This window comes from Eurytemora carolleeae, unplaced genomic scaffold (genome assembly GCF_000591075.1).
Source record: "Eurytemora carolleeae unplaced genomic scaffold, Eaff_2.0 scaffold805, whole genome shotgun sequence".
NCBI lineage: Eukaryota > Metazoa > Arthropoda > Copepoda > Calanoida > Temoridae > Eurytemora > Eurytemora carolleeae.
This window is the reverse complement of record NW_019396832.1, coordinates 39,363-57,542: the sequence shown is the minus strand read 5'-3', so window position 1 is coordinate 57,542 and position 18,180 is coordinate 39,363. Positions and strand designations below refer to the sequence as shown.

Below are 18,180 nucleotides of genomic sequence, written 5' to 3'. Positions count from 1 at the left end.
ATAGTACGACTTTATGACCTCGCAGCTTCTCTTTTTAATTTATTTGGTTGTATTTTAGAAACTCAAAACGTTTTTTTACCTCTCAAAAAGAAGAGGTATGATTGAAAACAATTACTAATTAATAAATTGAGATTGAATTTGATTGACGACAGAAGCACAATTAGAAAAGAATTTAAAAGGTTAATAACGTTTTCTCCCCTAATAGCTTTTAGAAATTCTAAAATTATAAATATATTTCTACGTCTAAATAACATTTATTATCACTCGGAATTTTTTCTACTTCTTGGAAATTTATATTACACTTTTCATAATTCTAAAAAAGAGTTTAGTGAAGTACGTGTTAAAGCCAGTAAATTGTATCAAATAAATGACAAACCTAAAAAACGTCTAATTATTATAAACATTTTTCTGTACTAATGTAAATAAATTAGTTTCCAGATTTAGAGCGGACAGTTTATTGCTGCAAATCAATGACGGTGAAAAATGTGAGAATCTTTGACGTGTTTTAATGGTTCAGTTAAAAATTTTATATTTAGATAGATATTATAAAAAATAAAGTTTTTGTGAAATGTCAGCAAAAATATAGATAATGTAGAAACACCTGTTCCATAATACCGTAAAACCAGAATTCACGAAGAGTATTTACGCGCCCTACGCAGCCAGGCCCCCCCCCTCCCTACCCCTCTACTCTACACCATGGGTTGAATTATCACACAATTTCTTGAACACCGGGATGTAAAACCCGCATTATCGCCCTAGTACAATAACGACACGGGGTAAAAATGTCCCAAATGTTTCATTTTCCCCCCAGAGGGTCCCTGGTTTAAATATAACCCTGAGTTGTGCTAGTGTAAGAGGCTGGATAAGTTTAACCCGAACCAGGTTTTGAGGATTGAATTCTGTTACGTCACAATGACGTCACATGATCCTCAGTTTAGTCAAGAGAGGTTCATTCATAGTTGAAGATATAGTTTATAGTGAGGGAGAGACAACAGGTCCAGATCAGTAGATGTACATTCACTTGTACACATGTACATAGTACATAAATTAGAATGAAAACATGTACACTCTTGTGATATCTTTGTCAATAAGTAAAGCCAACATTTGATAATTCAAGTGATCATATTCTAAAGTTAAAACAAAAACTTTCAAACTGGTATTTTTTAATAGTATCGAGGCATCAACAAGCCTCAGGAATAACAGGAACCCCCATACTTGTTTTTAACTTGTCAAAATTACTTAAAACCATTAAAATAATCTAATTCTATATTTTATAAAATTGCCAGAATTTGTTTCACCATTTTCTAAGTTGTTCTCAAAAATCCAAATTATCAATTTAAAATAATAAAAACAAAATATAGAAATTTTCTTTTGGATTATATTACATATAATAATTATGAATTAAGTCAATAATATTTTGAAATTTCCTTTTCCTTTAATATTTCTATTATTAATTATTTTGCATTTGTTTGAGTAAGAGCAATTATTTTCAGAGCTTTCAAAAAATTAATTAGGTTTGTGACCAAATTTAGCTTAAAACATTTTATCTCGGAAAAAAGTTTTATTAAAAATAAGTTTGTGAATACTTATCGACATAATATTTAAAAATAAGCCATGCACAAAGCATGACAATCTTATGAATGGTCAAATTAAATTTATGAATTTATATTTAAATAATGCAGGTTTGAGACATTTTGAGATGAATAAAAAATTTCATACAGAGATGTCAAGGCTTAGTTTTCAAACTTTTACCTCATAAAGCTTTCTGAATTCGTTAAACTTAAACATTAATTTCAAATGAAAAAAAATTCTAAAGGTTTCAGAAATTAAAAATTACATTTGAATATTTTTTTGTTTAAGAGAAAATTTTGATAACTATTCTGCATAGAGCGTATCTTTTTTTTACTATTTAACTTCCAAGAAATTAGATGTAAAATATGGCATTTATTCACTTTAAATATCTGTATTTTAATGGTCACATAGAATGTTCAATATGCATATAAATAGAAAAAAGTTTAATATTAGACTGAGCAGCGTCACTGCAGCTTATTTTCTAAATAAATGATTTTAGGAATAATTTTTTTTTAGTTCGTTACATTCTTTACTCTAAACCACACAATACAATATTTATTTAAAAGCCATAATACATAAAAATAAACATTATTAATACAAAAATCTAAAATTATAAGAAAACTCAGTAGTAAGCAATGTACTAGAAATGTCGTCTTTGTAGCAATGGACACTCAAAATTTTCATAACATAAGTAATTGTTGCCAGAAGATGAAGTGATATTGTTCTTGGTGAGAAGGGGGAGGGGAAGGATGTTCTCCGCTTGTCAACTGTAAAAATCAGCGAAATTCCTGCCCTCCCCCCCTCCCTCTCACAAACAACGTTTTACATCATCTTCCGCCATAAATCAGTTACGACATTTGAGGATTTTGAGTGTCCATTGATATGAAGACGACATTTCCGTACATTGGAGCACATCCGGGTTATCTATAACCTAAACAACCTAAGTAAGTTTGTGAAATGAAGTATGGGTTTAAAAGGATAAGCAATGATTATGGAGAGCAAAGAAAGTCTGGACTCAATGGACATAATGCTCAGTGAAGTCAACATCTCCCTCCTATCCCTGGACAGGTTCAAGCTCAAGCTGAACCAGATGTCCACTATATCAACCCCCTCCCCTGGACACAGTCCCACCAGGTTCAATTTAAAGCGTAATTTCAAGTGACAATTGTACAATATGTTGACCTCAACACAGCTGATGCGCTTTTTGTTTAATTTGACAAAATCGAATATTTTACATTAAAAGCAGTTTCAAAAACTCTAAAGAAAATATTTATTTTTTTTGCCAATTCTAGAAAATGAACATTCTTATTCTCAAAACTAAAAACATTCAAGAGTATTAAACAATTTCAAGCGTTTTTGTAGATTAATGAGATATAATTTCGACAACATTAATCATTCGAAGGTTTTAAGAGTACTGATGTTGTGAATCGGGCATTAACATCTTTCAATGGAAGGTCACTTGAAATTACGCTTACAGTTCTTTTAAAGAATTACAAAACCATGATTTGTAAACCTGGTTTCGGTCAGGTCTTGATTTTTCAGATTGTTTAAGTATTTCAACCTCTTTTATTTTTTAAAAAATTACAGCGTGGTTCACAAAACATGAAAACAAGTCTTCCTTTGGAGCTTTAATTTAATACTCAACTCGCACACACAGTACTTTGAGTCTTAAACTCAATTTTTTCTAATCTGTATATCTGTGCAACCTAATGGTGTAAACCTTCGATATTTGACTTCCAGATCTATCAGAATTCATAGTTTGAAATATCTAAGGAACACGAGAATTGTTGGCAAAGATTTAGAGATTAGAACATCTGAGTTTGTGGCTAAAACATAATTCTTTTTAAAATTTTACATTGATTACCTTATTCCATATATGTAATATCTGTTAGAGTTAAAAAGTAACAATATGTAATACCTCTTTTGCAATAAAGTATTTATGAATGGCCTGTAGTACAGTGGGAATAAAGTTGAGGAATAGGATGACGTTTGCTGGACTCAAAGATAACCAAGAACCATGAAACACGGCAATGTGTGCAGTGTACACAGACATCAAATTCACATATGATTAACTAAATGTTTGTCTTTATACTCCACAGTCTTACTAATTATCATGTTTTGCGGGACACTCTGTTGAAGTTCTTCTTTTTTAGAACCAGATAACCATAGCAAAATCGGTTTCGTTTTCCGAAGCCAGGTTTATTAATGGTGGTATTGTTTAAAGTTTCCAGACTGGAAATTCCTTCTCTGATTGTTATTGTTTCCATGTGTTTTTCAACTTTTGTTTTTCAAAGAAATTACAGCAGAACAAACATAAATTAAAATTGAATGGCTTTGGTTTATATCGAAAGTTTTTAAAGTGGCATAGGATTAAAGATTAATCTTAAAGTACAATTTATTTCTAAATTCTTATGAGATAAAAGTTAACGTTGAAAAAAAATATTGTTAAACTATTAAACAACGATGAACTATGCTTTAAAAAAATCTTTTAACTTTTGGACTAAAAAATTCGGTCCCTCTTTTGATATTTTGACCTCAAAATTCACAAACTATAATAGTTTTCGTTATAAAGTTTGAAATAAAATAGCTTTAGTGGTTTTTGATTTTTGTAGTACAAATGTTTTGGACGAAATGACAATAATTGAGACCAGAACTGTCATTCACCCAGCAAACATTAGTCGTGTTTTTCTCAAAAAATTAACTTAAAATTGGACCGTTTGTATTTTTGATAGCTTCATGATTGCAAATACACACAAAGATTTTTTTTTCTGAAAAAAATTTTCTAATCTAATTGTTAGGTCCTTCTCACCAAGGTCTAGCAGTGAATCTTTAGACACACCAGTCTCACTAGGAACTAACACAAAAAATGGATCTTAATAAAAAAAACTTGGTTAGACCATTTTAGGATTGTAGGCATAATTTGAAGCAAGCCTCTGTTAAAAATTTACTGATGTAACAGTTCGGTCCTTGGCCAGCAGCAAGCTGTGACGAGAAATCATGTTTTGACTGATTAAGCATATTTTTTTGCTTAATCTCTTATAAACCCTTTTTTGTAGGCAATACTAGTTTCAACTGAAATATTATAATAAAACATCGATTTTCACTTCAAAAGAATTTTGTCTATTAAAAAATCACATAATACTTTCAGATGTTATTTTTTATTGCGTTTTTGCCCGTAAATGACGTGTTTTCTATGGTTGCAGAGTTTAATGATTTATATCCTCTTACAACAAGAATTCTCATAAAATGACATAATTTGATTCTCTTCAGTGAGTCTAAAATATAATATAAGTACCATTGTACACTGCAAACATCTTTTGTCCTGTAGATTTTATTGCTAATCTTTGGTTAAAAACTTCCTTTTCTTCTGTTTTAAAATAAAGTTATGAATGTTGGTATCAAAAACTTTGAAACAGATTGCAGTTCAACAATGTCATAGATTGATTTTAATTAACATCGTTGAACAATGTGTTGAGTGTTGAAATTAAAGGAGCAGAATTTTTCCCAGAGCTTTCCTGTCTTCCTCGTAAATCCAGTAAATCCACCAATGCGACGAACCAGCGACCAGCGACCCATAAGAGGGACGAGGTTGTCAAACATGACGAATCTGCTGATCAAGGGACCTCCAACCTATCTCCAGGAGCAGGGGATGCTCTGGAGGACAAAGATGAGGGTGAGATGAGTTTACCTGAAGGACAAATGGAGAAGAATGATGCTTCTGTAAAAATTGAGACCGATAAACCTATATTTGCAGATCTTACAAATGCCGGTGAGACCAAAATAATCTTATAGGGTTCTCTTTGTTTCAATGATAATTAACAACCGTACCTTCAACTATAAAGAAATATTTATAAACTAAGAAGGGTAAAGGTGAAATAGATCCGGAATGAATTTTAAAAAGCTCCAAATTTACATATCCACGATTTCTGTTAAAAAATTGAAATGTATAAGTTATACTTTTTGTATCAGACAAAGTTTATACATCTGATATACAGTATGTATACACTTTTCACCCCTTCGATGTACTGTATACACACCCCTGAACCAGTGTACTGTATATACGCCTGAACCAAGTGTTCTTTATATACCCAGGTGTACTGTATATACCCCAGAATCAAAGTACTGTATATACACCTAAACCAGGTGTACTGTATATACCCCTGAACCAGTTGTACTGTATATACGCCTGAACCAGGTTTACTTTATATACCCAGTTGTACTTTATATACCCCTGAACCAGGTGCACTGTGTATACCCTGAACCAGGTGTACTGTATATACCTCTGAACCAGTTGTACTGTATATACCCCTGAACCAGTTGTACTGTATATACCCCTAAACCAGTTGTACTGTATATACGCCTGAACCAGGTGTTCTTTATATACCCAGGTGTACTGTATATACCCCAGAATCAAAGTACTGTATATACACCTAAACCAGGTGTACTGTATATACCCCTGAACCAGTTGTACTGTATATACGCCTGAACCAGGTTTACTTTATATACCCAGTTGTACTTTATATACCCCTGAACCAGGTGCACTGTGTATACCCTGAACCAGGTGTACTGTATATACCCCTGAACCAGGTGTACTGTATATATACCCCTGAGCCCAAAACTTAAAACAGGGTATCGTTATGAAAACCAGTTTTGGAACCTGGGTTTCACAAATGGGTTTACCCAGTTTTGTAGATATCGATATTTTTGTTTTGAAATAATATTTAATTTAGTTTCTTAATTTTACCATTTTTTTCGAATCTCTTAAATCAAAATCTGCACAAATAATAAGACCCCAAAAAGGAAACCCGGGAGTTTCGTTCAACGATACTCTTTTAAATTTTGGGCTCTGAACCAGGTGTACTGTATATACCCCCGAGCCAGGTGTATTGTATATATTCCCCTGAGCCCAAAACTTAAGACAAGGTATCGTTATGAAAACCAGTTTTGGAACCCGGGTTTCAAGAGTGGGCTTAGGCAGTTTTGTTATTATCATTATTTTTGTTTTAAAATATTATTCTATTTAGTTTCTTCATTTTTCCATTTTTTAAAATCTCTTAATTCAAAATCTACACAAATGTTAAGACCCCAATAAGGAAACTCGGTAGTTTTGCTCAACGATATTCTTTTAAATTTCGGGCTCTGAACCTGTTGCTGGACTAAGGCCCACCCTCGCAATCGATAAAACTCCGACAGGACCCTTGAACCTCCGTTTTCTCCAAATTTTTGACAAATAAGACAAACTTGGCGTGGAAATATAATCTTTTATGTAATGTTTTTTACATTGGCTTGTTGGCCTCTTTTTCTTTATTACCCATAGAGGATACATGAATACTGAAGAACCATTAGACAATTGCGAATTTTAAGTAAAACTAACTTGGACACCCAGCTTTGCCTGAAAACTAAACTTTTCCTGTAAAGGTTAACAAACTCAATTTTTAAAAACCAATCTAAGAACATTCCCATTCAAATTTGAAGCAAATCGGCCTATTCATGGTAGGACATTAAATCAGATGAACAAAGATTACTACTTCATAGCTACAGCTCATACACAAACCTGACACTAAACTTGTATGCTCATATAGGGGAAGTGTTGGATTTTAACTTTTTTATCCTAACTTTCCAATTCACGTTGATATAGAAAATAGGTATGTCTTGGTGTAAAAGTCAGGGACTCTTATTTTTCAAACCAATGTATCTTTTTTATTTTAAAATATGTAAAAATGTAAGCTTCATTACACTTTCTTTTGGCGTTTGAATGACAGATCAAATTTTGCATACTTAGTTCATTGTTAGTTTCGCATTTATCAAATCATTTAAAAAGTTGCGTTTCTTCATTCATCTCTCTCTATACTCTTGTTTAATAAACTAATTATTTTATTCTTAATAATTCAACTTCATTAATTTTTTTTTGAAGTAATCTAATATTTCATCATTTAATTTTAAAACTTAAACTTAAATTTTTTAAATTTTAAGAAGATTGTTCCTTGAATTATACATGCATTGAGTTCTTTTTTTACCCCTAAAACCCATTTTTTCCACCATCCATGGTTCAATCAAAAGATACATTTAGATTGAAAGAAAAAAAATTCCATTTATTTTATTTTGCCGTAAACGTAAACAATTTTAAAAGGAATATGACGATTAAGGATAGAGGGGGGGGGCACTCAAGATAATTACACCACAAAGAGAAGGAGGGGGGGGGGGGTATACTCCCGGATTTTCTCTCTCTTAAAAAAAAATAAAATAGTTACTCTCATCAGTAGTAATAAACATGCAGGGGTTAAAGGAGCTAGAATCTACATGCTCTCACAACATTTGGTTTGGAAAAGGTGCTTTGCAATATTTGGTTTGGAAAAGGTGCTTTACAATATTTGGTTTGGAAAATATGCTTTGCAATATTTGGTTTTGAAATATGCTTTACAATATTGGGTTTGGAAAATATGCTTTACAATATTGGGTTTGGAAAATATGCTTTACAGTACAATGATAACCATAAAACAATGGAATAGGAAGACGACATTATAGCAATACTCAAGTGCATTTGATGTTGTTATATAGCAAATACTTTTGCTTGTCACTTCTTAGATCACTATAGTGAAATGGGTCAATATTTACACTGTACAATTTCTGTGGTTCATGCTTATTAGACTTTTCAAAGTTATAACTTAATTCTTAAAGTCGTCTTCCTATTCCAGAGTTTTTGCTGGTTATTAATGTATTTAAGGTTTAGAAAAATTACATTATTTGGTTTGGAAAATAATCTTTGCATTTCAGCACTTTTTAAAACCAAATATTGTAATGTTTTGTTTTGAAAAGATGCTTTAAAAGTTCCAGTGTAATTTTTCCCCTCTGTATTTATAAATAATCATACCATTGACGGATTCAAATAAAAGAAAGAAAAAAACGTTTCTAGGAAACATTGCATTCAAGTTACTTAATAATGTTGACCTTGCTTCTATCATACTTTGTGTGTCCTGTTACCTGTATTGTTACCTAATTTTTATATTTATATATTATTATTCCATAAGTAGTTATGTATTCAAATATATATATCACTATAGGTATTGATGAGAGAACACTATGATATATGTAATAATCATAAAATATGATATATATATTATGTTATACGCATTTATTTTGTACCATTTCATTTTTTTTTAAATGCGCAACTGTCTTTTTGAAAAATACCCAGTTATGCTGCTGAAGAATGTCAAACAACTTTATTGATTTCCTTTTATTTTAGTACCTCTAGGAGCAGAGGGAAAAACCAAAAAGGAACTTGACAGTGAAGCAGAGAGGGGGGAGGAGGAGGAAGGCGAGGAGGAGAGAGGGGAAAAGAAGGGAAGAATGAGTTATCCATCTGATCATGTTCTCGAAGAGGACACCCTCCAGTATAGGGTTCAGGGCACATTCTCACATCACAGGTTTCTTGTACTTTTCAATTGTTAATTCCTTCAGAAAGCGGTGATCCTACCATACCGTTTGTAGTCTTACGAATTAAGTAACCTGCTTTTGAATAAATCTGTTATCTAATATTGTGGTGAAATTATTCTAACCATACAAAACTTCCTGCCTAAAAAATAAGTCCAGATTAAACAAGGTTTAAAGGATTTGAGCAATGGTCAGAGCTGGGCGTGTTCCCCCTTTTTTCAGTTCTGTTTGGTCCTGTTAAAGAGCATTGTTCCCTAGGAACGACGCCTAGCCCTTCAGCTGGGTGTGTTCCTCCTTTTTTTAAATCGTTCGTTCCGTTCTCTTCGTTTCGGTGAAAGAGCGATCGCCCAGCCCTATCAATGGTCCCTCTTAAATATTCGTTTGAAATGATACCCTATCCACCTCTCACATTAAAAAGGCCTTCTTTGAGGTTAAACGTCATCAAATTTATCATTATTTAACTTTTATCTTTACATTCAGTGATAGATGAATGGATCACTACTAATGAATTTAAGGTTGGACAACAGCAGGGTAGGGCTGGGCGTTGATCCTGGGGAACGATCACTTATTCATAGGAATGAATGGATGGGAGCAAACGATTTAAAAAAAGTATGATCACGGCCAGCCCTAAAGTGCGGATCTATTTTCATTAATTTTAAACGTCATGATTTGTGCTAATAAAGAACTTGTTTTAGTAGATATATGGAGGAACAGTCTGTTGCTGGAACTACAAGTATATCTAACTGGTTGTTTACTTCTCCAACAACTCCATTTCCTGGCACTGATCCTCCAAACCAATCCTTTTCCGGCACAGATCCTCCAAACCAAGCATTTCCTGGACAAGATCAACCAAACCAAACCTTCACCAACTCCAGCACATCCTTCTCATCTAATTCTCACCACCATGATACTCAGACCTCACCAACCTTCTCTCCGACCTCTCCGTCCTCCTTTGAGGAGTCTCGGGTTCAAGGCTCCGGGTCTCTTCTCGGGTTCTCAGACATGACTGGAATGAACTTTTCTGATTCAGGATTAGGACACCTGAAGATGGGTTCAGGATTCTCACCTAACCTTGCTCTATCTCCTCCAATCCCAACCTCACCTCAAGAGACTGATGCTCACATGTACCCTCACACCAGGTTGCAGGGAGGACACAAGGTAGACTACTCCTCCTCCTACTCTCCAACCTTGATGGGATACTCTCCTCTGGGCCAGGGTCAACCTCCAGAACACATTTCCCCAACTTTTGGTTCTCCAGTGCCTAAACAGGTACATGTCACCCTTTCCCATAGCATTTTATCCAATCAGGGTTTAGTCATCACTGTTAAACTTTGGTTCTTTTTATGTCATTGGCCTACCTTTTTCCAGCCAGCACAAGCTGTACAGTACAATGACAGACTATGTAAGGCAAACCCTGACAATTCAACAAATGAATGATCCCCTTCTAGTGAGATTTATGTATCATATGCTTGGTAACGATTCAGAACCAATAGAAATTGTACTTCTTATAGATCATTCACATTTTAGACAGAGTTAGAAATTCTCAATTGATCCATTCATTTTCGTATATGTGAATGCAATGAAAACGACTTTCGGGTTTTAATTTCAATTTCCATCAAGCTTTCAAACAGTATGGATATACATATAAACATGGATGGAAACTTTAACACTTTTTTCAGTCATCCTTTACAATTAGTTAAATTAAGCCAATAAAATAACCATGCGTTTTTATATAATAACTTCAGGATTCTTTCTGCTGTTTAATGATATTTTAAGTTAATTTTCAAAATGTTCTCTAAATTTGTTAAGAAACTTTTCTAGTTTCTAGTAACAATCAACAAGAGTCGATAAATGGTTGTGTTGAGTAGCTTTCTACTACTAAATGAAATGTCTAAACTTACTTCTGATCCAGGAAGGGTTTGTTGACTGCTCCCAGCAGCAACAGCAGCAGCAGCAGACAGCGGCCCAGGTAGCTGCCCAAGCAGCTGCAGCAAGTTTAGCAGAGTTTAACCAAGCAACAAGTAAAGGACATGAAATCCTATCTCAGGTTGAAAATACAATTACTTTACAAAACTGATTTTTTACTTGAACCTAACATGCAGAAGGACATGTCCGATTCACAACAGTACCTTTTAAACTTTAAACGATACAGTTGGCAGATAACGTTACTCTCTATAGCTTGACAAGTCTTCAATTTTGATAAATTTTTCCATGACTTCTGATGAAAAGAAATGCGCAAGTCCTCTTGTTGAAAAACCAGAAATAAAAATACTTAGTTCTCAAAAGAAAAAACATTGATATTTCATTCAAACTTTTACGGGAGCAGTAGAACATCGGACATGACATTCTATCAAGGGAGGGTAGCTTTAAATTACGTTTAAACTTTACTTTGCTTTATAGAGGACAAAAAAACTAATGAAGGAAGTTTTAATTCAATTGAACAAATTTAAAACTTTGACGTCATCAGCTCAAATATCATATATACACGATTGCCATTTAAATTTTTTCAAAATATTCATTTTAAAATTTGAATTTTAACATCCTTGATCCGCTAATATATTAAATATCATTAAATAAAATAATTTCTACGCAAGAAAAATTGTTCTGACGTCGAAGAAATCTGAAGAAGAAAACGTTTGTTAAAACATGAATCTTTGGATTATTCATTTTAATTCTGATTTTCTTTTAACAGAAAATAATTAACGTATTTTTTACATTTAACCTCACGTGAATCTTTATAAAAATATTTGTAAAATTCAAACAACTTTTTGCTTTACTATAATTTGGTGTACTCGGGCTAGGATATTTTAAATTGCTATCATGCATTTAAGTTTTTTTATTATACTATGAGTGAATCCACATGAATTTGAGATGTTCAACACATTTTAAAATTGTACGCTTTGTAATTATTTGCTTTTTTACAAATTTTGACTCTGTCCATAAGATCATAGACCAAAACAAAAAATGGAAACGATTAAATTTTGTTGTTTAATATCTTTTGATTTGATAATAAGAGAAAATTACAAATACTCTTAATTATTACTTAAATGTCGTCTGCTGTTCCATAGTTTTCTGCTTCTCACTGTACATCCTTGTAAAAGTTAAAAACCTTGAATAATAAAAAACGGTGGTAAGAAGTGCATGACAATATGTAAGATCATATTCTACCATGCTAAACTGCATGAATTATATAGCTTTATATGTATCCCAGGTGTACCAGCAGGCTACTATGCCGATCAGACTGATGCCAGTCCGCGCAAGGAAGTACCCGAACCGGCCGAGCAAAACTCCAGTACACGAGCGACCGTACGCCTGCCCGGTCAACGAGTGTGATCGTAGATTCTCCAGAAGTGATGAACTAACACGTCATATCAGAATACATACAGGTTAAATTTTCGCAAATAAGCTAATTTTTTTTCCGAAAGGAATTGAGTCTTTGCCTTAAACTCAAATTTTTCTAATCCCTATTTCTTTACAAATAGAAGAAACTTTTACTTTGATATTTCAAACTTAGATTATTTCATCCAATATCTAACATGCTACATAACTCATAGTTTAAAATATCTAAAATCTCCGATATTAAGTTGCAAAGATTCAGGGATTAGAAAATGAGAGTGTGTAGCAAAGATTCAAAATTCCTTCCGCCAAATATTTGATTTTGAGATTGAAATAAATAAAGAAATATGTTATTAGATAGTAATTGTTCGACTTTTTTATGTTAGCTTGTTTTAAAACATTATCTTAATTTCTTTTGTTTAACATCTTTCCGCATTTTCTCGAAAGTCTTGTTTGTAGAGTCTTTTTTCCTCCCAATTTAAATATTTGGTTTCTAGAATTTATCTGTTGTCAATTATCAGTTTTCGTAGTATTGTTTTTATTTTTGACATCCACGCACCTCTGACCCTTCAGTAAAAGTAAATTCAACCTAAAGTCTAATCGCGTCAACCTTGTTGCACCGGCTAGTCCTATTGAGTTTCTGCTTTATTCACACAATGTCCGGGCGATACAGTACAAACTGGGACCGGAAAGGTTGACCCGGCTCGGAAATTTAAATGTACTGCGGCTGCCCGTGCATTGCCATTTAACCTAAATTATACATATTTAGGACAGAAACCATTCCAATGCAGAATATGCATGCGATCTTTCAGTCGATCAGATCATTTAACAACACACATTAGAACTCATACAGGTAATATAATAGCATCTAATAAATAGTAGATAGTATAGTGGAGCTAGTTCTATTTGCACATAGATCCAAACTGCTGTAGAAGTTAATTGCATCAATTTCAAAAACTGGATTGACTTTAAAGTACCGTGTTGAAAATTATTTGTTACATATTGACATTTCTAAAATGGTAAAATAATTAATTCTTTGCCAAAGAAAGTTATTTTCCTACCGTATTAAAAAATGTATCTTCTATTTGAACATAAAAATACTGTTTGAAAACATTGGTGATTGGTATTTTATGAACCCCCAAATTTGTAAGATTTTTTTTAAAGGCGAGAAACCATTCACTTGCGACTCCTGCGGTCGAAAGTTTGCTCGGTCTGACGAGAAGAAACGGCACGCCAAAGTTCATTCGAAAAAATCGAAAAAAGGCAGCGCAGCCGCACTCTCTGGGACGGAGGGAGGATCTAACAGTCGGACAAGATAAACTGGTGACACTCGCGGATTTATCAGGTTTTAAACAGACCCTTGTGGGAGTGAAACTGTGAGAATAAATAACTTTATCTTAGTCATATATATACATATATATAGTAAATTTTGAAGCTCACCCCCCCCCCACTCCTTCATTCCATTTTTCTTTCAATTACATTAAACAAATGTTAGCACCGTGCCTGCCAATAAAAAATATTGTGCCTGATACCACTTACCACTAACATATCAGCAACTACATGAAAGAGACTGTATGTCTAATTTCCTGTGACCCAGCCTGCAAATATGGCAATGCCTGATTAACAGCGGTACCCTGAACACCGTTATCTAAACAAGTATGAATTATATACCCATGTCTTTGATTCTTTAAACTAATTATTTGTGGTTTCTCTTCAAAATTGCATTTCTTGTTTTTGAGAAACTGAGGAGAAATTATCAAAACTTAATAAATTTGTAGAATATTTGTTACATTTTTTGTCGTCGTTATTTATTAATTTAAAAATATCAATTCTCAGAACGTAACAACCTAAATGGATTATTTTGAATGTCGACTTTGCACTCAAACTCAGTAATTTTACATATCATTTAAACCTTTTATATGTCTCAAATGAATCCTAAAAAACTTCTCCACAATTCTACATTCTCAGTTCAACTAACATTCATTGCCGGTCACTCCCTTTACGGTTACAAGGTACCGTTGTTAATCGGCATTGTCATCATTGCAGGAGGGGTCACTTAAAATTACGTTTACAGTCCCTTCAAACTTTTAGGTTTTTTTCTTCAATTTTGCATAGACTTCATAACAGTCTTAAATCTAGTTTGGGAGAAAAGTTAAGGAAAGTCTTTCAAACTTTTTCAGTTGGTAAATTCCAAATTGGGCATTGAAAAGGAGTCATCAGGAGGGTGTTAGGTGAATCCTGAAACAAACTACTTATACACACAAACCAGTTTCGGTGATTGTAGCATTTGGTATGATATGTTGTTTGTTCAAATGTCAAATGTTCAAATGTTGTGCTCCTTAATAAATTTCGATCCAATTTTTTTACAAAAAAAACCCAGTTAACCATAGCTTTTTATAATTATAAATCTATATATTTTCAAACTAGATATTGGTTTGAATCGACGTTAACCAACTAATATTTTCTATTTTTCTATTTCAATTTGCATAAAAGGACAGACCATTTTTAGAATTTTAGGACGACTGAGACAAATCCAACCTAGCTGAAAAAAATGAATCTCACGCAGCAAATTTATTTTTACTATTTCATATTTTTTTAGGACTTAAGATCAAATAATTAGTAAATAGTAATTTTTAAAATCAAACTAAATTTATTTATGAAAAAAATTTACGACGTGAAACCTTTAAATAAAATAACCCAGCTAGGATTAAATATTGATTAACCCCAGAGTGGCACGATACGTATCTAATGAGGGAGGTGGTGCAGAGTCGCCATGAGCTTCGCGAAATGACCTCCGGAGCCTCCCAATACGCAGAATGACCTCCGAGCCCTGCAAAAACAACTCCATGCCTCTCGCTACTTTTCAAAGCTTCTGCCATTCTGCGCCCAGTGCAGCATGAAGACAGAATAGCGGAGGCTTGGAGTCGTAGCGAGAGGCGCGGAGACGGTTTTGCGGGGCTTGGAGGTGATTCTGCGTATCAGGAAACTCATGGCAGCCCTGCATCCCCTCCCTCATCTAAATAAACCTAAAAATACTCAGATCATTTTAAATTTTACAACCAATTATAGTATATTATTAATTCTACATCGACTGTAATTATGTTAAAATAACCAATGTGATAAATGTACGTGAACTGAAAAGGCAGGTACAATGTACTGCAAAGTACACTTAAAGCAACGTGATGACTTGTTATGAATATATTGTACATGTGTACCTTATATCTGCCTTTTCTTTGTTGTATTTATTGTGATAAACTGTTTTTAAAAAATCCTTCTAAAGGGTACGTCTACAAACACCCTGTCTGTACCCTATTCAATTGATGGGTTTACAGACACCCTGTACCATGTTCAACTAACCTTGTGCAATTCTAGTTCGCAACCAATCACACAATCATTTTAAATCGATCAAAACATTCGATTTTTAACCTCTTAAGTCAATATTATTCATAAAAAAATTGTCCTTTGTTCGGAAATTTTGTATGAGAAAGTGCTAATATTTAACTCAATAGGGAGATTGAAACTTTTAATCTAAATAGATAAACCGCTTCACGTGGATTTAACGGTTCTGTCAATATTCCAGAAAGTTGTGGCTTTCGATCACAATTTGACCCATTAGACATAATTTTTTAGCCCTTTTTCTTAAATACTTTTTTGTCGGCATATACATTTTGAATGAAAAAGTATAAAATAAACAAATCCTTAAGGTAAAAGATTGTTGAAGTATAGACCAAAACACGTTTGATTTCAAAATTGAAGAAACCGAATGCTGCACTCTGGTTAGTCCGGTGTGGCTTAGGCCAAGAAAACAGCGGACTTCTTTTTGAGGGTTTACATTAGCTGAGAGTGGTGTTCTAGTCACTTCTGATCGGCCAATGTTTCCAGCGTCACTTGTCCTTTTAAACAGATCAACAAAATCTGTTTTTTCCAAAAAATGTACGATTAGTGCTTTCAAAAGGGATTAACAATACAAAAGTTGCGAACTCTTGCAGTTCACGGGAACCCAAAATTGTGATTATTCTCTCTATATTTGCAATTTAACGGCGTTTTTGCATGCCGTTTTTTTTCGGCAGAAGCGTTGTAACGTGACATTGCATCAAGGTGAATTCTTAGTCAACGTCAGAAAGTGTTTATTACACCGAAAAATTGCATTTAACGGGTTTTTGGAAATTTAAATCTATAAACTGAAATACCGGTAATATATTCTCCATTTTCAATTTGAAATACTAAGTGGCGTTTTATTAGGTCCAAATTTATTTATAAATTCATGAGAACAAAAAACATTTCTAATCATAATTATTTCTTACCTACGTAACATATGTATCAATTGTAGCCATTATACGCTAACCAACTAAATATTCTAATATCAATATTTTTATATTCTATGTCTTGTTATTGTTAACTATAAATATATTTAAATTGATTTAACAAAATTACAATACAGAGAAATATGTAGAGAGATTATAAACAGTCTAATATATATATGAAAGCTTTGAATAAAAACCAAGGTTGTAATGCAAGGCAAGTTAATTGCAGTTGCGCATACTCTGCGTACATATTGAAACCAGTTCTCTCTGGGCGGAATTTGTAAACAAGAATTGATGCATCAGTGTTCTTCTAGTATCCGGGAAGGGTAAAAGCATTGAATTTTGAAAATTTTTATAATTCACATAATAGTTTCCTATGACCAGAATATTTCATCGATTTTTATGTGAAAGATGGATCCCATGTCAGGCTGTGACATCCGTCTTGTGTTTAGATTGCCTCAAAGAAACAGTACACTGCAGTATAAAAGATGCGTACACCTCTGAAATAACTTTCCGTACATTATAACCTTGATAAAAACTATCTGAAGTGCCCGGCGTTTAACAAATTTTTGAAACACTTGAAAAAAATGTCGAATTTTGAAGCAGAAAAAATTGAATTTTGATAATTAAATTCTGATTTTGAAAACATTGATTTTTTAGCCTTTGTTATCCCCGGGGAACTCAATCAAGGGTTCACTAAAAAATATCAGCCAATTAGATTCAGCCGTTTGGCCTGCTAAATCTAACATTGCCCGTGAAATTAAAAAAATGGAGAAATATTGAAATAAAAAATGCAAGGAAAGATTAATGCAGGAATAGGGAAGCGAGATAAAGGAAGTTTACAGTTTTTATAGTTTCAAAAAATGAAAGCCCATCATTGTTTTATGTTCACTATTTTATCACTCTCTTATCTCTCCCCACATACCCGGCACGTATTTAAGACAATTTAGCATTTTTCTGAACCAGGTACAGGGTGTTCCAATTAACATGGGAATTCAGTGACGTATTTGATATTGTCTTTTTAAATAATTCTTTGATTTAGTATAGAAATACTTAATGAGAAAGCTGTAATCCGTAAGATTTTCGTCTGCTATGTTTACAATTTGTTTGTTTATGTTTTGACTGCATACGGTTGTACTTAGTAAAACAAGAAAATTGCAGTACACAAACAGAGTTTTTAGAAATTAAACCCTAGCAGACATAATAATAGTATGGCTTTTGAAATTAGGTAATGCAATCCTAATTCATAACAAAGACGATATCCAATTCGTCACTGAATTCCCATGTTTATTGGGAAACCCTGTATTTGGCTCTAGATGAGTCCAGAATTTTTATGATGTGAATCTGGAGACCAAGCATTGATCTTAATCATATATAAGGAGATCTACGGATTATATTGACTCCGCGAGAATATCCTTTACTTCCTGTATTTCATGTTGTTACAAAGTAAATATCCTTTACTTCCTGTATTTCATGTTGTTACAAAGTAAATATCCTTAACCTTTCCCCGGGATCATGTGAAGTCCCACAAAAAAAT

The 18,180-nt window shown here is 33.2% G+C and overlaps 1 protein-coding gene across 3 annotated transcripts; it reads left to right on the top strand.

Annotated features, from left to right (window-relative positions):
• Window positions 1–885: 885 nt before the first annotated feature.
• On the top strand, window positions 886–14,284 carry LOC111709182 (early growth response protein 1-B). Of its 3 annotated transcripts, none has more exons than XM_023482797.1 (10): window positions 886–1,203; window positions 2,550–2,706; window positions 4,371–4,423; window positions 5,063–5,341; window positions 8,816–8,996; window positions 9,702–10,272; window positions 10,916–11,050; window positions 12,215–12,389; window positions 13,109–13,192; window positions 13,504–14,284. In XM_023482797.1, the coding sequence occupies exons 2-10, from the start codon at window positions 2,558–2,560 to the stop codon at window positions 13,656–13,658; spliced, it is 1,782 nt and encodes a 593-aa protein (XP_023338565.1). In that variant the 5' UTR covers window positions 886–1,203; window positions 2,550–2,557; the 3' UTR covers window positions 13,659–14,284. The 3 variants fall into 3 exon arrangements, with proteins under 3 accessions (XP_023338565.1, XP_023338564.1, XP_023338563.1); XM_023482796.1 differs by having other exon boundaries at window positions 889–1,194; window positions 9,699–10,272; XM_023482795.1 differs by having other exon boundaries at window positions 890–1,203; window positions 9,699–10,272.
• The last annotated feature ends 3,896 nt before the right edge of the window (window positions 14,285–18,180 follow it).

Excerpts from the sequence above, each read along its gene's own strand:
- LOC111709182 (XM_023482796.1), top strand. The coding sequence starts at position 2,558 with ATGATTATGGAGAGCAAAGAAAGTCTGGACTCAATGGACATAATGCTC. Across the intron at positions 4,424-5,062 it reads AGACACACCAGTCTCACTAG|GAGCAGAATTTTTCCCAGAG; the intron begins GAACTAACACAA and ends TTGAAATTAAAG. Across the intron at positions 8,997-9,698 it reads GGCACATTCTCACATCACAG|TAGATATATGGAGGAACAGT; the intron begins GTTTCTTGTACT and ends AACTTGTTTTAG.